This window comes from Callithrix jacchus, chromosome 2, assembly GCF_049354715.1.
Source record: "Callithrix jacchus isolate 240 chromosome 2, calJac240_pri, whole genome shotgun sequence".
NCBI classification, from domain to species: domain Eukaryota; kingdom Metazoa; phylum Chordata; class Mammalia; order Primates; family Cebidae; genus Callithrix; species Callithrix jacchus.
Window position 1 is genome coordinate 96,584,291 of NC_133503.1, and position 22,596 is coordinate 96,606,886.

The 22,596-nt window shown below is 38.9% G+C and overlaps 1 protein-coding gene across 1 annotated transcript in view; it reads left to right on the forward strand.

The window, feature by feature from the left end:
* MCC (MCC regulator of Wnt signaling pathway) overlaps positions 1 to 22,596 on the forward strand; it is a 464,974-nt gene that overhangs the window by 113,160 nt on the left and 329,218 nt on the right. Inside the window, exon 3 of the mRNA XM_002744705.6 lies at positions 21,190 to 21,401. Within this exon, the coding sequence (XP_002744751.1) occupies positions 21,190 to 21,401 (212 nt within the window). The remainder of the gene's footprint in view (positions 1 to 21,189; positions 21,402 to 22,596) is intronic.

The window sequence follows — 22,596 nt, forward strand, 5'->3', positions numbered from 1 at the left end:
GAGTGAATATACCTTTCCTCTTTGTTTCATCCAGTCCATCAACTGATTGGATGGTGCCTGCATACATTGGGTGAAGGCAGATCTTCCTTTCTCAGTCCACTAATTCAAATGCCAATCTCTTCTGGAAACACCCTCACAGGCATACCTGGAAACAATGTTTTACCGGCTATCTGGGAATCCCTTAACCTAGTCAATAAAATTAACCATCACAAATATACTCTTAAATAACCCATGGGTTAAAGATGAAATTAGGAAAATTCAAAATAAATTGAATTGAAAGATTATGTAAATATCAACCAAAACACAACTCAAGCAGTACTTAGAGAAATCTGATAGCTTTTATGTATATATTAGAAAACAAAATTAAAAGGCTGAGTTGAGCATCCATTCTAAGAATTTCGAAAGAGAGAAGCAAAACAAAATAGAAAAGAGAATATAATAAAGATAAGAACAAAAATTAATAAAAGAGAAAAGCACTATAGAGGTACAACAAAGACTGAAGATGGTTCTTTTTGAAAAGATTTATGAAATTGATAACTTCCTGGCAAGAATGCTAATAAAAAAAGAGAGGGCACTTACAACTTATAAAGGAAAAAAAAAAAGACCATTAGCGAAGATCGATTGCTGAGTAGAAGAGTTTTACTGGCAAGCAGGCAATCCAATAAAGGATGGAGTCTAGGAAGGTTCTCCAGGTTGAGGTTTGGAGGAGAAAAGAAAGGTCCACAATTGTCTTTGTCCCAAATGAGGAATGCAAAGCCCCTGGATATTGTTAATTGTCTGGTAGGATCTGGGCTTGTTGGTTCCATACACACTGGGCTAGGTAAGGGTATGAGCTGTGTAAGTATGATACATACATAGCAGGAGTAGGACATCCAGGGGCCTCTGCTTTGCACATGTAGCAACTGAGTCAAAATTGGGTCATCCAGCCAACTCTGCAATGACATTGGCAGGCAAGATGGCCAAGTCAGAGTTTATTATACCTAATATCAGGAGTAAAAAGGAGACTGCTACAGATGCTGGAAACACATTTGGAAAGAAAAGATTAGGAACAGATTTCTGTCAATATCTGCAAAACTTTAGAAAAAATAGGTGATTTCCAGAAAAACAGTATTTACTAAAACAGATTCATTAAGGAATATAAAATCTAAATAGTTCCATAACTATGAGTGAAATTAAAAGTCATTTAAAAAATCTTTCCACAGATAAAATTCCAGGCCCAGACAGCTTCAATGATGAGATCTACCTAACATTTGAAAACAGACAGGCTCACACATAACCTAATACAGAAACATAACAAGGACAGTGTGAGAAATAAAAATTATTGGCCAATTTTACTTTGGAACAGAGATGCAAAAATCCTAAACAAAATACTAGCAAATCAAAATCAGTAATATATAAACAAGATTTAGAGTATATAGAGTTTGTCTCTGGAATGCAAACTTGGTTTGCAATTAGAAAATCAGTGTAATTCACCACATTAAGAAAATTTAAACGAAAAATATCAACTTTTCATGAATAAAGGATAATATTCTGTTTTTTGTGAAGAGGCTGGAATCAAAATCATTTTTTGGTATTCCCATTGGTGTATTTTTTCCCCTTGTCATTTTCCATTTTGATTAGGCTGATTTTCAGCCAAGAAGTATGACAAGGTTATGAGCATGCCAGATGAGAGGTTGTATGTGATGCTTCTCATGGCAGAGAGCAGGCTCATCATCCCCATTCACAGTCTGCCATTTATAGCACTTAAAAACTAGTGACGACCGAGGGCTTACTGAATACATGACCCATTAATATGCCTTGTAAGAGAAAGATAAATTGATCAAAAATGCAATCTCTGCTTTCTAACCAAGAGGGACACATCTTTAAAAAAAGAAAAAAAATCTTAAACTCATATGGACCATGGATGGTACCCCCTACTCCCAGCCAGCATCAGTGGCCTAAAAGACCAAACCTTCTATTTATCTTCTATGAAATGAAACTCAATTACTATTTCTTTGCTTTAATACCTCTTCATTCTAATGTTCTTTCCCCAAACTCTCCTTTGAATTCTTCAGCCCCAAATCAACCTTCTTGCTTATCTCTTTCATTATACCTCGTTTAGACAAACCAAGATAATGAGCTGCCAAATATTATTTTTAATTGTTTTTTTAAAGGTTAAAGATGCTTGCCTCAGCTGTGCTTTCATAACCAGATTATTAACTGCCCAAGGGCAGACACTTTGCCTTTTATATTAGATTTGCTGAAGAACAGAACAGAAGCTAGAGCTGGAGGAGAATTTTAAAGTCTGTTTATTGCAGCTGCTCCTTGGGTTAGTTGTCTCTAAAATATCTCCCATTAAGTGTTCTCAGGCCTGTGCTTAAGGACATCAAGGATTGCTGAACTCACCTGGGCACAATGGGACATTAAAAATATCCACTAATGGTGATGGCGTTGATAAGCATGCTTCAGTCAGAAATTTTTCCTCATTACTTTCTTTCTTGGCACATATCAACAGTCTTGAGGTGGGGCAAGGGGAGAGGGAGTTGCATTTCAAAATATATCTTCCATTCTATTTCCAATGTTACGTTGAAATTCAGTCCATTGACCCTAAATAGGATACATGTGACATATGTATGTTCTAAATAAGACCCTAATTGGCTTACTTCCTGAAGACAGACAAAGGGCAAAGAACTACCTGAGAGGTGATATTATTTACCGCCCCTCAGTAGACAGGTCCTTTGAATTGTTTTTTATTTTTCCTCAGGAGAAGGATAAATAGACTCTATCTGTACATTCCCACCCAATTCTCCTTGTGACCACAGGCACAGATTTTAAGACAATTGGCCTGCGTACACAATGTAATTTGTAGTGGAGGAGGCTAGTGGCTCTCATGGGGATCAGGTTCCTGAATTTCATACCTAGCATTGACATTAATGAATGACTAAAGACTCATGGTGATTCTGTTGTGGACTAAATGGTTTACTGCTGCTTCTGTTGATGTCAGTATTATCTAGAAATAGTAAATGTGCTGTGACAGGAACAGCTGACACCTGGCAGCCAATTTGTTAAAATTATTCCATGCTTCTTGTGGCAATGTGGTAGCTTTAAATTCATAAAGGTAGCTGCTGCTGGTATATTGAAAGGATTATTTTCCTGCCAATCAGGGCAATAAATTAGTCAATGTTCTCTAAAGAAACTGCATAACTGAAAGATACAGGGCCACTAAACAGAGACAGTATCATAAGATACTGTTAATACAGGTCTCAGGATCCCCTAAACACTCTGTATTTTCATCTGCCTGTGTTGTGATGAGAGGGTCCAGCACTCTAATGAAGGATGGAAAACAGAGGGGTGGCCAGAGCACAGATCTAATTAACAAATCATGCCTACTCTGCTTTTAAGTCGTTGTTCCTGCCAGGAAGTGTGGATTTCCTCATGGTACTGGCCACAAATTTTGGGAAGGCCAATGTCCACTCAAGATTAGAGCTGGCCAAGTGGAAGTTAAGTCTGTCAAACCCAATAACCAAAGACTGACTTACTAATGGAATATTCCATACACAGAGAAATGTAACTTTGGCCCTGATATAATTGGCTATTTGCATTTTCTTTACAATAATGCTGGAATAAAACTGTCAGCAGCGGTGAATCTATATGAGTCTGCAACAACCTCAATTCTTGCCTCCTAAAAAGAAAGAATTCGACTGAAGGGCATAAAACAGAGTGAGAGACAAAGGCAAGTTTGAGAGCAGGAATGGAAGTTTATTAAAAAGTTTTAGGGCAAGAATGAAAGTTTATTAAAAGTTTTAGGACAGGAACAAAAGTAAATAAAGTACACTTGGAAGAAGGCCAGGGGGCAACTTGAGAGATTCAAGTGTGCGGTTTGACCTCTGACTTTGGGTCTTATGCAGTGGCCTGCTTTCTAAGTTGTGTCACTTCTCCCCTGAGCCTTCCCTTGCAAGTAAACATACTTGCAAGCACAGTATGTTTACTGAAGTTGGACACATGCTCCCTCACTTGAGGAGTTCTTCTATTACCAGTAGTGTTCCTAGAAAGTCATACACGAGTTAAACTCTACCATTTTGCCTCTTAGTGCACATGCTTGAGCCCACTTGCCCCAGCTCCTGAGATCTTATTGGGAAGCTGCTGATCTCCAGTTTCAGATTTTTTCTGTCTATTGGGAGACTGCCTTTCCCTGGTGCCGACTGTGACCAATTATTATTTTAAAGAGACAGTTTTAACAACTGCCTGACCATCACGTGATGGTCACCTGACATTCCTGGTGGGTGGAGGGCCATCTCCTGCCCTGCTCATGTCTGACTATGTGCTGTAACAAAATTATTATTTAAAATTTCAGGCAGTGGTTAGGTGCCTATGGTTTTGTATTCTTAAATTAGTAATCATAATTAGTAACTTTCATAAGCTGGGAGTAAACATTTTCCCTATATATTTGCTATCTGTTATCTAAAATCAATTCCAAATAAGTAATTGTGAAATGTGATCAGATAATGGCTAACATTTGTTGATCAGTTTATTATATGCCAAGGATTCTTTTAAATGCTATATATATTTTAACTTTATTTAATTCTCACAACTCCCCCATGAAAGTACACATTTTTATCCCTATTTTAAAGATTGAGAAACTGAGGCTAAATAACTTGTTTGATATCATATAGCTGATTGCGGTGTCTTTAAACTTGATTCTAAGCAGCATGACTACAAAACCCCAGCTCTTAACCACTATTCTATGCCAGTGAGCAATGTCTACAAAATTAAGCTGAAAGAGAGGAAATGTGTCCTCTTCTAAAAATGGGAAAAATAATTGTGGCAATTCATAGGCTACTGGTTGGACCAAAGGTAATATATGTGAAATGCTTAGTAGAGTACCCGGTCCTTGGTGTGGTGGGCTTTGAATAGCTGTTAGCTATCAGAATTGTTACCATCCTTAAGGTAAAGTTTAGGTGTTCCAGATGCTTTGGCCTGTCTTATTCTCACAGGATTCTTGGCCTGCTGGGAAGGTGGCATAGTGCCTTTGGTAAATAAGCACTGAAATTGTAGGCCTTGGAGCCAAACCTGGGTGGCACTTTGAAGATGGGATTAAAGTACTAACCTGTAGCTGCCAAATACCCAGCAGGGCAAATATCTCAGTGTTTGGCAGGTTTTTCTATTTTAGCATTTTCTCTGAGAGCAGGATTTTCCAGTGATATGTTTTATAAATATGTCAAATTGCCATTCATTTCCTGTGCTATTTGGATAAATGAAAGAAACATTTAGAATTTATGCTCTGCTACCTTCAAACACTAAATATTCCAGTTAATATATATAGCTTTGATTTTTTATGTAAAATATATTATATAATGTGTAATATATATTATATATTTTTAGCTTGAATATTATATATAAATGCATACATAAATATATATATATTCATGCATGCCAGGCAGGGAGGCTCACACTTGTAATCCTAGCACTTTGGAAGGTCGAGGCAGGAGGATCACCTGAAGCCAGGAGTTCGAGACTAGCTGGGGCAACGTAGTGAAAACCCATCTCTATAAAAAAATTAGCCTGGCTACTTGGGAGGCTGAGACAGGAGGACCACTGCTGGACTCAAGCTCAGGAGTTGGAGGCTGCAGTGAGCTACATTTGTACCACTTCACTCTTGTCTGGATGACAGAACAAAACCCTGTTTCTAAAAAAAAAAAAAATACACCTTGCCTCTCATTTCAGAGGGCCCAATAGACATTACAGTGGCAGATATGATGGCCTCCTTTGCTTGTGTTTGTGCAGAGACCACCATTTCTGGGCACAGGGAGGGCTTTGGATGTCTACTTACAGGGATTCCAGGTGCCATGCAGCTTCCTTACTGGCCTGGAGAGCAACTGCTTAATGGCTGTTATGGACTGAATGCTTGTGTCCTCTGCCTAAATTGGTATGTGGAAACCCTAACCCCCAGTGTAATGGCATTTGGAGATGGGGCCTTTGGAAGGTAATTAAGGTTAAATGAGATCGTGGGGTGGGGCCTTACGGTGGGATTAGGGCCCTTATAAGAAAAGACACTGCAGAGCTTGCTCTTGCCCTCTCTTCTTGCCATGTGAGGACACAGTAAGAGGTAGCTATTTACAAGCCAGGAATGCAGCCCTCACCAGAACCTGACCACCGTGCCATCGCACTTTGGATTTCCAGCCTCCAGAACTGTGAGAAAATACATTTCTGTTGCATCAGCCACCTAAGCTTTGGTATTTTGTTATGACAGCCCAAGCGGACTAATACAGTGGTAATCTCCTCATTGAGGAGACTTTAAGAAAAACCAGCGAGTGCTGGCATGAGTGAGGCCTGCCTACCTACTAGTCCTCTGTTGGACTCTTTGTTTTAGCTCTTTTGGAGATGACCTATGAGGCACACAATAGGAGTGAGATGAAATTACAGTTTTAAAAGGTAATAGAAATAATGTTGAAAGAAGGCAAATTCCCAAACCCAAGAGAGGATCCTCTAGCTTTGGTAAAGTGTCCTTGCTGGTGCACTTTTGAGGTTGGCACTTCTTGTACTTCCTTTGATTAACACACCTGATCTTTCTGTGGATACTTTTACTGAGGTGAAGTTGGTCAGCATTTATTTTTACAGGTTTTTTTTGATTGTCAAAATACAGGCAAAATGTAAATTAGAGTTTTTTTTTCTTATGCCATTATTTTTTAACATAGTATTTCCTTCTTTGGTCGTTAATGTAAAAGCTGGAATATATGCATATGTATGCAGACATCTATAGCATATGTGTGTATACATATATACACTTAGAGATTTCTCAATAAGAATATTATATTCAGATATAAAAGGTGACTTTTTTTCTAAATATTTTTCTATGTAAGAACAAAGTGCTATTGCCACATTCTTGCATTAACAGGCCAAGAATAAGCTCTTAACAAGGCCATTAATTCTGGATGTTGAACAATAATAATAATAATAATACAGGGTATGTGGTTGGTCATAGTAAAATAAAGTCTAGAACAAAAAGGGGCTGGGCACGGTGGCTCAAGCCTGCAATCCCAGCACTTTGGGAGGCCAAGGAGGATGGATCACCTGAAGTAAGGAGTTCACAACCAGCCTGGCCAACATGGTGAAACCCTGTCTCTACTAAAAATACAAAAATTAGCTGGTGTGGTGGCACACACCTGTAATCCTAGCTACTCAGGAGGCTGAAATGGGAGAATTACTTGGTCCTGGGAAGTGGAGGTTGCAGTGAGCCGAGATTGTGCCGTTATACTCCAGCCTGGCCGAAAGAGCAAGACTCTGTCTCAAAAAAAAAAAAAGAGAAAGAAAAAGGAAAAGAAACCCTCAGATGTTATATATTTGAGAGAATACAAAAATCCAATCAATATTAAACTCTGTTCTTGTATTCACCAGATGTTTCCAGTTTTGCCCCTTCTGGACATGCAGTAAGATTACATGACTGGTATAGCCTCAGGGTAGGTTTGCACCGTATGACTATATCTGGCCAGTGGGTTATGAGCCATGTGAGTCACTTGTGCACCAGAGCATTCAATTGACAATGTCAGACTCTCTAGAATATTCTCTTCCCACTACATAGTGACAGATAGTTCTGAGTGATGCAATGAGCAGAGGTCTTGCTGACCCTCAGATGGCAGTGTACAGAGAAACAAGTCTTTTATGTTTAAGCCACTGAGATTTGGTGGGGAGGAGGGGGTCTTTTTGTTACTGCAGCATAATCTAGCTTGTCCTAATTAAAAGAATTATTTTGGCAAATTGCTGATACTGACTCCCAGTGGACAATGGAACAGTGGTAAGCTTATGAAGGAATTAGTGCCTAGAAGTGACCTTTGTCAGTTGTCTTCATACCATTCCTGAAAAGAAAAATGACTGACGATTCCATTGTCCACTTTAGTTATTGTAGAAAACAGTCCTGTGCATGTGGCTATGTCAGGTGATAGGTATCTATCTTCATGTGGTCTGCTAAAAATAAAGATACATCATGGCTAAAGTGCCTTATGTACTTTGCTAAGTGACCAGTATAGACAGGTATAGGGAGCCTAACCATGTGTAGACTGACCAATGTTAAGAATCCCATGTTGACCCTCTAGGCCAGATGGAATATTTAAGGAGGCTTGAGCAGGTTATTAACTCTGTATTGGTTTAAATGTTTACATATATCTGTGGGACCACTTATGTTTGGTTATTTTGAGGCAAATCATGTGTGAAAGCCTGCTAACCAAAAGGGAACTCAACATTTAAGTAGTATTGTGAGATCTTATAGAGAGATATTTAAACCTATAATATTTTTTTGTTGTTGTTTTTTGCAATTTCTCTCTGTGGTAAAAACTGTCTTCCTTCTCATTACTTTCTCATGACTGTTGCTAAGGGCATGGCTGCGACTCAAATGCAGAAAGTCCAAAGCCAAAGCTAGTGTTCATGACCCCCAGGCCCTCCTGCATCTGGTCTGAGAGTGTAGAGAGTGCTAGGAGTGCTCCTAACAATGGCTTTGTCATTTGTTTTGGAACTCAGTAAGTCTGAGACATGAGCCCAGAGAAGAATGTGAGGAGCAGCATTTCCATCACAAAACAGCATGTGAAAGGTCTGTGCCTTGAAAGCACCCATCATATGTTAGAAGATCCAGAAGGTCAGCCTGGCTGGAACCTAGTGAGCCAGGGGACATTGACACAATGGTATCCATGTCAAGGAGCAAAAGTAGAGCCATATTCCTGTGGGGAATGGGTGTAATGTGAAAAAACATATTACAAGAGGGCTCATGAGACCATTGACCTAATGTGCAGATGTCAAACAAAACCCAAATCATATTAAAATTACATTCTTAATTTTTCTTTCACTTACAGTATGCTTAAAAGAGAAACATTAAGCAGGAATTGAGGGTTGTAACCTGATGATGTATTTATAAAATTTCTTCTGATGAAGAATAACTTGAACATGAAGGAAAAGCATTCGTGTTAATACACAAATACCAATTCAAATGTCCAGGAAGAAAAAGGAGTCCCTTCCTCGTCTCACTACAGATTTGATAAAAGTGAAATTTGAGAGAGTGTATTCATGAACCCTTTCTCCCACTGCCCCCCAGTGCTGATGCAGGGGGAAAAGAAAGGAAATAATTTGAATGCTTCTGAAATGTCATAGAATGTTCTACCTTTCCACCAGATGGTAAGCTCTTTACAGCAAAGATTTTTATCCTAACTTTGAATTAATATTTCTAGTATTTCTTGTAGTATCTATTACTTAGTGAGTTCTCAAAATCTGTTGGAGGGAAGGGAAGCAGAAAGGATAGGAAGACAGGAGAAAGAGAGGGAAGAGGAAAAAGTATAGGTAGAGAGTAAGCTTTTTTTTTTTCTTGGAGCACAGGAACCAATCGGAGGTTCACAGAGGTGAACACAGGCTGTCAAGAGGCTGTATATGAACCATCAGCTACCATCATGCTTCAAAGGGCAAAAGGAAGATGGTTACCAGACCTACATTTTCAAAGTTTTTCAGTGAGATCATCACAATTAAATGACTAGTTTTTGCCTCATAAATGTTGGTTTTTATTGAGAAAAAATATCACATGAAGACAGATTAAAAGCCAGTAATGGGTACAGTCTAGTATATATATTTTTAAAATGCACTTGCCTTTATATGGTCCGTTTATGTGGATGCTATTATGATTGATTTTAGCTCCATAGCAGAGGATCTGAGATCCTCAGCATCACTTCAGCAAAATTGTTATGGTAATAATATGAAGGCGTTTTAATCTTGCTGATTAATATAGAGCTTGGCTAACCTAATTAAGTGATTCCACCAGAAACTGAGTTTAGGTCTGTTAATATGGCATAATAAATTTCAAATGAAGCTTCCTTTGACCATGTCACCCCAGAACTGTTGTATTTTTTAAAAAATATTTTGGGTGCATCTAGGTGTATATATTTATGGGGTACATGAGATACTTTGATACAGGCATGTAGTATGTAATAATTACATCATGGTAAAGGGGGTATCTGTCCCCTCAAGGATTTATCCTTTGTGTTGCAAACAATCCAGTTATACTCTTTTCATTCTTTTTAAATGCACAATTGAATTATTGACTACAGTCCATCTGTTGTGCTAGCAAATAGTAGGTCTTATTCATTCTTTCTATTTTATTGTACACATTAACCATCCCCACTTCCCCTCTACTTCCCCCATTACCTTTTCCAGCTCTGGTAACCATCCTTCCTCTCTATCTCCATTAGTTCAATTGTTTTAATGTTTAGCTCCTACAAATAAGTGAGAACATGTAGAATTTGTCTCTCTGTGCCTGGCTTATTTCACTTAACATAATGACTTCCAGTTCCATCTATGGTGTTGCAAATAACAAGATCTTTGTTTTTATGGCTGAATAGTACTGCATTGTATATACATACCACTTTCTCTTCATCCATTCATCTATTGATAAATCCATAAGTTGCATGTAAATCTTGATTATTGTGAATACTGCTGCAGTAAACATGGGAGTGCAGATATCCTTTCGATATACTGATTTCCTTTCTTTTGGGTATATACCCAACAGTGGGACTGCAGGATCCTATGGTTGGTCTATTTTTGGGTTTTTGAAAACTTCCAAACTGTTCTCTATAGTGGTTGTACAAATTTACATTCCCACCAACAGTGTATGAGGGTTCTCTTTTCTCTACATCCTCACTAGTGTTTATTATTGCCTGTCTTTTGGATAAAATCCACTTTAAGTGGGGTGAGATGATATCTCATTGTTGTTTTGATTTGCATTGCTCTGATGATCAATGATGTTGAGCACCTTTTCATATGCCTATTTATGTCTTCTTTTAAGAAATCTCTATTCATATTGTGTGCCCATTTTAAAATCAGATTATTAGATTTTTTTTCTACGGAGTTGTTTGAGCTCCTTATATACTCTGGTTATCATTCCCTTGCCAATGGGTAGTTTGCAAATATTTTCTCCCATTCTGTGGGCTGTCTCTTCACTTTGTTGATTGTTTCCTTTGCTGTGCAGAAGCTCTTTAACTTGATGTAACCTCATTTGTCCATTTTTGCTTTGGTTGCCTGTGTTTTGGGGCTATGACTCAAGAAATTTTTGCACAGACCAATGTCCTGAAGAGTTTCCTCAATGTTTTCTGGTGATAGTTTCATAGTTTGAAATCTTTGATCTAAGTCTTTAATTCATTTTTATTTTTGTATATGGTGAGAGATAGAGTTTTATTCTTCTGAATAAGATATCAGGTTTCCCAGCACAATTTATTAAAGAGAATTTCTTCCTCAATGTATGTTCTTCACACCTTTGTCAAAAATGAGTTCACTGTAAGTGTGCGGATTTGTTTCTGGGTTCTCTATTCTGTTCCACCAGCCTATATGACTGTTTTTATGCCAGTATCATGCTGTTTGGTTAGTTAGTTCTGTCGTATATTTTAAACTCAGCTATCATGATTTCTCTAGTTTTGCTCTCTTTGCGTCTCAGGATAGCTCTGGCTGTTTGGGTCTTTTGTGGTTTCACATAAATTTTAGGATTGTTTTTTCTATTTCTGTGAAGACTGTCATTGGTATTTTAATAGGGATTGCATTGAATCTGTAGATTGCTTTGGGTAGTATGGACATTTTAACAATATTGAGTCTTCCAATCCATGAACATGGATTATCTTTCCATTTCGGGGTGGTTCTCTTCAATTTCTTTCATCAGTGTTTTACAGTTTCATTATAGATATCTTTTACTTTAGTTAAATTTATTTTTAGATATTTAATTTTATTTGTAACTATTGTACTTGGAATTACTTTTTAAATATTTTTCAGATTGTTCACTATTGGCATATAGAAATGCTACTAATTTTTGTATGTGATTTTGTATCCTGAAACTTTACTGAATTTGTCTAGCAGTTCTAATAGCTTTTTGGTGGAGTGTTTAGGTTTTTCCAGATAGAACATATCTTATGCAAACAAGGATAATTTGACTTCTTCTTTTCCAGTTTGTATGCCCTTTATATCTTTCTCTTGTTTGAGTGCTGTAGCTAGGACTTCCAATACTGTGTTGAATAACAGTGGTGACACTGGGCATCCTTTTCATGTTCCAGATTTTTGAGAAAAGACTTTCAGCTTTTCCCTATTCAGCATGATACTAGCTGTGAGTCTGCCATATTTAGCTTTTATTATGTTTAGGTATGTCTCTTCTACACTCAGTTTTTTGAGGATTTTTATCATGAAGGGATATTGAATTTTACCAAATACTTTCTCAGCATCAGTTGAAGTGATCATGTGGTTTTTGTCCTTCATTCAGTTGATATGATGTATCACATTGATTGATTGTATATGTTGAACCATCCTTGCATCCCTAGGATAAATCCCACTTCATCATGATGAGTAAACTTTTTAATGTGTTGATTAATTCAATTTGCTAGTATTTTGTTGAGGATTTTTGCATCAATGTTCATCAGGGATATTGGCCTGTAGGGTTTTTTTTAATGTGGCCTTTTCTGGTTTTGGTATCAGGGTAATACTGACCTCATAGAATGAGTATGAAAGTGTTATGTACTCCTCTACTTTTTTGAACACTTTGAGTAGGATTGGTGTTAGTTCTTTAAATGTTTGGTAGAATTCAGCAGTGAAGTCATTGGGTTCCAGCATTTTTTACTGGAAGACTTTCAGTACAGCTTCAATCTCATTATTTTGTATTGGTCTGTTCAGGCTTTGGATTGGTAAGCTGTATGTGTCTAAGAATTTATCCATTTCCTCTAGGTTTTCCAAGTTGTTGGCATAGTTGCTTATAGTAGCCACCTAATGATCCTTTGAATTTCTGAAGTATCAGTTGTAATGTTTCCTTTTTCACCTCTGATTTTATTTATTTGAGTCTTCTCTTTTTATTCTTAGTCTGGCTAAAGGTTTGTCAATTTTATTTGTCTTTTCAAACACCAACTCTTTGTTTTATTGATCTTTTGTATTGTTTTATTTGTTTCCATTTTATTTATTTCTGCTCTGATCTTTATTATTATTTTTTCCTACTAATTTTGGGTTTGATTAGCTCTTGCTTTTCTAATTCTTTGAGATGCACCATTAGATTGTTTACTTGTTTCTCTACTTTTTGTTGTAGGCTTTGGTAGGTATGAACTTCTCTCAGTACTGCCTTCACTGTATCCCATAGGTTTTGGAATGTTGTGGTTCCACTATCATTTGTTTCAAGAAATTTCTCCATTTCTCTCTTATTTTCTTCATTGACCCACTAGTCATTCAGGAGCATATTATTTAATTTCCATGTGTTTGTATGATTTTCAAAATTCCTCTTGTTACTGATTTGCGGTCAGTAACAAGACTCTTGTTATTCTATTGCAGTCAGAAAAGATGCTTGATATTATTTAAATTTTTTGAATGTTTTAATACTTTTGCTTTGTGACTTAAAATATATTCTGTTCTTGAGACTGACCCATTTGCTGAGGATAAGAATGTGCATCCTACAGACATTGAAGAAATAATCTGTAAATATCTATTAGGTCCATTTGTTCTATTATGCAGATTAAGTCCCATATTTCTTTGCTGATTTTCTACTGGGAAGATCTGTCCAACACTGAAAATGGAGTGTTAAAGTCTCCAGCTCTTAGGGCATTTAGATCTTTCTCTCTCTCTCTTTAGCTCTAATAATATTTACTTTATATATCTGGGTGCTTTGTTGTTGGGTGCATAATTACAATTGTTATATCCTCTTGCTGAATTAACCCCTTTTCATTATATAGTGACCTTATTTGTCTCTTTTTCTAGTTTTTTTCTTGAAATCTATTTTGCCTGACACAAATATGTTACCATTTGGTTTCCATTGGCATAGAATATGTTTTTTCATCCCTTTATTTTCAGTCTATGTGTATCTTTATAGGTAAAACATGTTTCTCATAGGAAACAGGTCATTTGGTCTTGATTTTTTATCCTTTCAGGTGCTTTGTCTTTTGATTGGAGGGTTTAGCCCATTTACATTTAATGTTATGATTGTTAAGTAAGGACTTACCAATTTGTTATTTATTTTCTGATTGTTTTGTCATCTTCTTTTCCTATTTTGCTTCCTTTCTGTCTTCCTCTTGGTGAGGGTTATTTGCTTTGGTGGTGTGGTTTAATTTCTTGCTTTTTATTTTTTGTGTATTCAGTGTATGTTTTTTGATTTGATGTTATTGCAAGGCTTGCAAGTAATATCTTATAACTCATTATTTTAAACTGATGACAACACTAATTGCATAAACAACAAAAAGAAACACACAAAAAGAAACCTAATAAAAACTCTATAACACCTTCCCCATTTTTTAACTTTTTGTTCTTTCTCTTTATGTCTCATTGTACTGTCTATGTCTTAAAAAGTTGTTGTAGTCATTGTTTTTTATTGGTTCATCATTTAGTCTTTCTACTTATAAGAGTAGTTTACATGCCACAGTTATTGTATTACAATATTCTGTCTTTTTCTGTGTGCTTACTATTACCACTGAGCTTTATACCTTCAGATGAGTTCTTGTTGCTCATTAATATCCTTTCCTTTCAGATTAAAGGACATCCTTTAGCATTTCTTTTAGGTCAGGTCTGATATTGATGAAATTCCTCTGATTCTGTTTGTCTGTGAAGGTCTTTATTTCTCCCTCATGTTTGAAGGATATTTTCACCAGATATACTATTCTAGTGTAAAAGTTTTTTTTCTTTTCTTCAGCACTTTAAATATGTCATGCCCCTCTCTCCTGGCCTGTAAAGTTTACACTGAGCAGTCTGCTTCCAGACATATTAGAACTCCATTGTATATTATTTGTTTCTTTTCTCTTCTTCTGTTATGATCCTTTCTTTATCCTTGACCTTTGGGAGTTTGATTATTAGATATCTTGAGGTGGTCTTCTTTGGATTAAATCTGTTTGGTGTTCTATAACCTTCTTATACTTGACTGTTGATATCTTTCTCTAGATTTGAGAGGTATTCTGAAAATATCCCTTTCAGTAAACTTTTTGTTTTTGGGGTTTGTATGTTTGTTTGTTTTTTTGAGGCAGAGTTTCACTCTTGTTGCTCAGGCTGTAGTACAATGGCATGATTTTGGCTCATTGCAACCTCCACCTCCTGGATTCAAGCAATTGTGTCTCACTCTCCTGAGTAGCTAGGATTGCAGGTGTCTGCCATCATGCCTGGCTAATTTTTTTTTAATTGTTAGTAGAGATGGGGTTTCACCATATTGGCCAGGCTGGTCTGGAACTTCTCACCTCAGGTGATCCACCTGCCTCGGCCTCCCAAAGTGCTGAATTACAGGCATGAGCCACTGTGCCTGGCCTCCTTTTAATAAACTTTCTACCTCTGTCTCTGTCTCTATCTCCTTTTTAAGGCCAATATCTCTTAGATTTACTCTTTTGAGATTATTTTCTAGATCTTGTAAGCATGCGTAATTGTTTCTTATTTTTTCCTTTTGTCTCCTCTGATTGTGCTTGTGTCACCCCTCCCCAAACTCTCGGTGGCTCAGCACAGGGAAAGTAATCTGTTTGATACATTCTTCAGTATGTCAATTGCACTTTTTAACTCTAGAATTTCTGCTTAATTCCTCTTAATTATTTCCGTCTCTTTATTAACTTTATCTGATAGAATTCTAAATTCAATCTTTGTGTTTTACTGAATTTCTTTGAGTTTCCTCAAAGAATTCTATTTTGAATTCTCTGTCTTAAAGGTCATATATCTCTCTTTCTCCAGGGTTAGTCCCTGATGGCTTATTCAGTTCTTTGGGTGAAGTCATGTTTTCCTGGATGGTATTAATGCCTGTAGATGTTATTGAGTGTCTGGGCATTGAAGAGTTAGGTATTTATTGTAGTCTCCACAGACTGGCCTTCTTTGTGCCTGTCCTTCTTGGGAAGGCCTTCCGGGGTCCAAAGGGTCTTGGGCATCAAGCCCAATAATACTGTGTATTTTTCATACTCATAGAGGTACCACCTTGATGGTCTTAGATAAGATCTGGAAGAATTCTCTGGATTACAAGTCAGAGACTCTTGTTCTTTTCCCTTACTTTCTCCCAAACTTACGAAGCCTCTCTTTCTATGTGCTGAGCCACATGGAACTGGGAGTGTGGTGATGCAACCACCCCTGTGACACCCACCACCAGGACTGCACTGAGTCAGACCTAAAGTCAGCACAGCACCGGATGTCACCGAAAGTCCACTGTAACCACCATGTGGCTACTGCCTATGTTCACTCAAGGCCCTAGGGCTTTACAGCATATTGGGAAACCAACCAGGATTATGTCCTTGCCTTCAGGGCAGTAAGATCCCCCAGGCCTCAGGCAGGTCAGAAATGCTGTCTGGGAGCCGAGAATTGGAGTAAGAAACCTTAAAATCTACCTGGTACTCTATTCTACTATGGCTGTGCTGGCCCTCAAACCACAAGACGGAGTTCTTCCTGCTCTTTCCTCTCCTTTCCACAGGCAGAGAAGCCTCTTTCAGTGGCCACCACCACTGGACCACAGTGAGTTCTGCCAGGACACCATTAATGTTCATGTAAAGCGCAAAGCTCTTCAGTCAGCTTTTGGTGAATGCTACGAGGCCTGGGACCCACTTTCAGGGCAATGGGTTCCCCTCTGGCCCAGGGCAGGTTCAGAAATGCTATCTAAGAGCCTGCTTGTTGCTCTACCCCTGCTTTGGCTGAGCTGGTACCTAAGGTGCAAGACAGAGTCCTCTTTACTTTCCCCTCTCGTTTTCTCAAATAGAAGGAGCCTTTCACTGTAGACAATGCAGGTAGGAATGGGCTAGGAACTGGCATAGCTCTGAGTCTCACCTGAGGCCCAAGGCAAGTACAGTCTGGCTACTACTGCTGATTATTTAGGGCCCAATGACTCTTTAGTCATCAGGTGATGAATCCTGCCAGAACTGGGTCTTTTCCTTCAAGGCAGGTTCCTTTATGGCCCATGGTATGTCTAGAAATGTCTGGAAGCTAGAGCTTAGAATGGGGGCCTCATGTCTCTGCCTGGTGCCCTGTCCTGTTACGACTGAGCTGCTTTCCAAGATGCAAGACTTAATTCTCTTTACATTTCTCTCTCCTCTCCTCAAGCAGAAGGAAGGTGTCGCTTTATTTGCTGCAAGCTGTGCTGCCTGGGGTTATTGAGGTGATGACACAAGCCCTCCCTTAGCCACCCCCACTGATGTCCTGCTAGGTCACATGCTGCTCTAGTCCACTGGCTCTAAGCCCAGTCCAGCACTAGGATTTGCCTAGGAATAACTGCAGTCTTTGTATCCTAGACTGCCTTTCAGGTTTATCTAGAACCGCTCCCCTCACAGAGCACTTTAGCCCACTGTGGCAAGGCCTGCTGAGAAACTCAAGTTCCAACTGCTGAGATGGGCAATTCCCCTTTGGCTAGGGCTAATCCAAATGCTCCCTCCATGGGTAGGCAGTGGCTGAGCCCAGCACAGGTTGACTCTCTGCTGTCACAGGGCAGCACTGAGTTCAATGCCAGGTCACCCACTTGTTGTGCTTTCCCTCTCCCACAAGCACAGATTCTCCACAGTACCTAACTGCTGCTGGAAGGTAGGGGAGGAGTGGTGTTGGCGATTCAAGACTGTCTTTCCTACCCTCTTCAGTGCCTCTTTCAGCGAGAGGAAGTTAAAACCAAGAAGTATGATTGATTACCTGATTGTTAGTTCTGATGATGGTGCTATTTTATGTGTAGATAGTTGTTAAAATTTGGTGTTTCTGTACAGGGGAATGATCGGTGGAGGCTTCTATTCAGGCTTCTATTCATCTTGCTCCACCTCAGAACTATTGTATTTTCTTATTTGAGAATGAGGATTCATGTTTGCATAAAGAAAAAGTTTATGTGTATAATTTATTTTGATTTAAAAAAGTAACTTCCATGTTGTATTTCCAGGTTAAAAAGTGAATCTCTGGAGTACTACAACCATGGAAAACTCAGCAATCTGTATGTTTGTTAAATGCTAGATATGTCACAAGCTCTCTGTATGATGCTGAGAGTACTGTGGTGAACGTATGAGGCAAGGCCCAGCACCATGACTTACCTATGAGATATAAGTCAGACCATGACCTAATCCAATGTGGGGGCTCCACTTTTCAACTGTGACCTCCATTAGTCTTCTTGCCACATGCTGCTGGAGCCAGAACAGAGACCCTGAAGCATTTAAACAGAAAACAGACAATGTTCAGAGGAACAGGGGGAGGGAGGGCAGGCATTTGCCAGTCTACGTTAAGGAAAGCAAATACAATCAATAGACTTTAACATTAAAATAAACTTGGAGCAATTGCACACACAGTGACAGAATTGCCTGCTTTGATAAAAGCAGTTGATGCATCCCAGCTGTATAAAAAGAATGTTGAATTAGACCGACTGGAGAGGATCAGCAGAGCCAGAACAGTAGGAAACCATCTGAAGACAGGCTTCCTATTCACAGTGATTAAATTCATCAATACCTGATAAGGGGAGACTGGACATTCATGTAGGAACTCACTGTACACAAACTGCAGTTTGCTGTATATAATTATTCTCAAGTAAATTATAGAGTAATCTATATATGTTCTCATGTCATAGTACAAACTGGATCATTTTGTGTCCCTTTTACTTATCATTAAACGCCATGTATTAAAGACCTTCCAGAATGAGATCTTTGCAGGCAGGGCTACAGTTTATCATGCTAACTGCTATATCCCCAGGACCCAGTACACATCCTGTGCATAGACCATTGTCTGTTTTCTGGCTGCCCAGGCCTGTAGAGCACCCTTTTCTGTTTAGGAAATGTCTCACCTTATAATACTACCTCTCTAAAGTAAAACCAGAAAACACATTTACCCAGCTTTCCTTGCAGCCAGAGGCATGCAAACTAGGCTTCACCAACCAGATGCACCCACAAGAAACTTCCATTCAGAAGTGAACAACACAATACGAAGAAGCAGGTGTTACCTCAAATCCATTTTTTTTTTTCTGGAAAGAGTAACAACTGAAGCATCCGGCTTTCTCCTCTGGGAAGCTTTCCCTGAACATTCCCCTTCATCTCCAGGTAGACTGAGCTAGATATCCCCCCTTTAGTTCTACTTTTTCATTGCACTTTTCCATTCGTATTATAAATATTAGCATCTTTTATTACCTTCTAATCGTCTGTAATAGTTAAGGTAATACTAGCTACTCTAACAACGAACCAAAAATATACGGTGAATCAAACACAATAGAAGTACCTTAAATAACTAAAAGTAGATCTACCATTTGATCTAGCAATCCCACTCTTGGATATCTACCCAAAGGAAAATAAGTCAATATATGAAAAAGATACTGGCACATGTATGTTTATAGCAGTATAATTTGCAATTGTGAAAATATGGGACCAGCCCAAATGCCTATCAATCAATGAGTGTATAAAAAAACGTGGTATATATACACCATGGAATACTAGTCGGCCATAAAAAGGAACAAAATAATGGCTTTCATGGCAACCTGGATGGTATTGGAGACCATTATTCTAAGTGAAGTAACTCAGGAATAAAAAAAAAAAATTATACGTTCTCACTCATAAGTGGAAGCTAAGCTATGGGGATACAAAGGCATAAGAGTGACACAGTGGACTTTGGGGACTCAGGGGAAAGGGCGGGTGGGGGGTGAGGGATAAAAGACTACACATTGAGCACAGCGTACACTGCTTAGGTGATGAGCACACCAAAAATCTTAGAAATCACCACTAAAGCTGGGTGCGGTGGTTCACGCCTGTAATCCCAGCACTTTGGGAGGCCAAGGTGTGCAGATCACAAGGTTAAGAGATCAAGACCATCCTGACCAACTTGGTGAAACCCCATCTCTACTAAGAAAAAATTTAAAAATTAGCTGGGAGTGGGGGCATACGCCTGTAGTTCCAGCTACTCGGGGGTGCTGAGGCAGGAGAATTGCTGGAACCGGGGAGGCAGAGGTTGCAGTTAGACGAGATCATGCCACTGCACTCCAGCCTGGCAATAGAGACTCCAACTAAAAAAAAAAAGAAAAGAAATCACCACTAAAGAGCTTATTCATGTAACTGAACACCACCTGTTCCCCAAAAACGAATGATATAAAAAACATGTTTAAAAAAAGTTTCTTTTCTAATCATATTAGGTCAAAACAGGGTACTTAGGATGAGCAGGCAGCTCTTCTGCAAGTGATGATTCTGGGATCCAGGCATCTTCCATCTACCTTGTGGCTCCACCATCTGTACCACATAGCTAAAGGGTACCATTCCTATCTGAATCAGGCTGGAAGGCAAAGGGCATGGAGAATTACACACAGTGGGGCTTTATAAGCAAGGCCCGGCTTATAAGCAAGGGGCCTTATAAGCAAGGCCCAGCAGTGATGCTGATCATTTCTGTTCATATTCTATTGCCCAGAACTCAGCTTCATTGCAATGCCTAGTGGAAAATACAATCTAGCTTCCTTCAGGTAAGAATACATCAACATTAGAAGTCATGATACTGTTGGGCACAGTGGCTCACGCCTGTAATCTCAGCATTTTGGGAGGCCAAGGCAGGAGGATTGCTTGATTCCAGGAGTTTGAGACCAGCCTGGGCAACATACTGTAGAAATGAGGTCTACAAAATAAACAATTTTTTTAATGAGGCAGGAGGATTACTTGAGTCCAGGAGGTTGAGGCTGCAATGAGCTGTGATCATGACACTGCACTCCCACCTGGATGACAGAGCAACACCCTGTGTGAAAGAAAGAAAGAAAAAAAGAGAAAGAAGGAAAGAAAGAAAGAAGAAAGAAAGAAAGGAAAGAAAATGAGAGGAAGAGAGAAAGGAAGGAAGGAAGGAGGGAAGGAAGGAAGGAAATGAAGGGAAGAAAGAAAAAGTCATGATAAAGTGCCATATCTTAACTTTCTGTCATTTCTCTTGCTTCCTTCTTCCTTTTGAGAAGGAAGAATGACCAGTGCTAAGGCTAATATACCAGCCCTGTGCAAATCACAGATGTGACTCTGATCTGGATTCCCTTTACTTGGCTCTCCACTGCTTTTATGCTAAGCATTTCTGCTTAGGGGGCACATATTCATTGGATAGTTATTTCTGAATGCTTTGCCTGAAATTGCTTTTATCTCCAGGCTCCCCATGTGTCGGTTTGAAAGGGAAAGTGCTTAGCATGCAGCCTGGGTGCCACATGTGTTCTGAGATGCTGGCACATGGAAGGCCTAGGAGGTTCCAAATCACTGCCTATTGGCCACCCACAGGCTAATGAAGGAAATGTCTTTTCATTTTCTCTGCTTCTCCCGGACTTAGGTGCCTTATCAGCAGCCAGGGAGAGCTGGGAATACGATTCTGGTGCCAGGGACCTCCAGAGCCCGGATGTGCAGAGCCAGTCAGCCCTCCAGAAGCTGCTCGAGTATGGCGGAAGCTCTTTGCATCAGCAGGCTGCTCTCCACAAACTGCTCACGCACTCCCTGCATGTTGGCAACTCTGTAGGAGGAAGCTACCTAGAGCTGGCCAACACGGTGAGTACTTTTTGGTTCATGGAACAAATCTTTTGGCATGTCTGTATTCCAATACAAATATTTTAATTTTGAGCTTCAGGGGACATATCGGGTATTGTCTTCTTTATTGAGGTAAATACTGTACCATTTCCAGCATTGTCAGTAATGTTTAGTGCTCCAAAGTTGCCAGCACTTAGGAACTTCACTCTCATCAAGACCAGAGTGGACTCCTAAAAGATGTTTTAGTTAAGGCTGTAACTTGCACAGGTTTAATTACTAGAAGAGGCACAACAGCTCTTCCATACTAGAATACTTCTATGGTTGTAGGCATTACAAATTCATAGGATCTACTTGTTTCTGTTCCCTAATTTGGACTTTACTCATTTGAAAAACAAAAAGGAAAACATTGCATTGAAGGTTTCTTGTTTCTGGTTATACTTTAAGAGTATTTTCTGTTGAAAACTGTGGGACAACTTAGAATGTCATTATTTGTAGCTTACCTTCCTTTTTAACTGCAAGATGAGTCACTACAATAGCAACCTTTGGGCAAAAAGCTATTGTTTTCTCTTCTAAGTCAGGGCTGCTAAATGAAGCGTGTAGCCTATGGCCTGGCCATTTTGGGTGACATGCAGACAGTACAAATTGAGATTGCTATCCATCCAGCCACTGTGGGAAAGGTCCAAAAGCCTACCTGGCTTTTTGAAACTAAAGTTCGAATGGTAGACTAAGTGTCTCAATAACCTTGACTCATGCGGCTTTACTGTCTGCTTTGATGTAGACCAATGGTTTTCAAACTCTGTGTTTGAGGCACACTTTCTAATTCTGACACTTTTGGTAGGATGTTGGAAGGAACTAGCAATTGTAAATGGCAACAGAAATTAAAATATAATTATCAGAAAAATCCCAATTAAATGACATTCTACAAAATACAAAACCAAAACTCCTCAAAACTGTTAAGGTTATCAAAAGCAAGGGAAGTCTGAGAAAGAGAAACTGTCCACCTAAGAGAAGCCTAAGAAAAATACGACAACTAAATGTAATGCATACCCTCAACAGGATCCTGGATCAGAAAAAAAGAGGACATTCGATTAAAACACACATGCATGTGTGTGCATGCTCGCACGCGCGCGCACACACACACACACACACACAACACACTAGGGAAGCCTAAATAAAGTATGGACTTTCATTAATAAGTTAATAATAGTGTATCAAC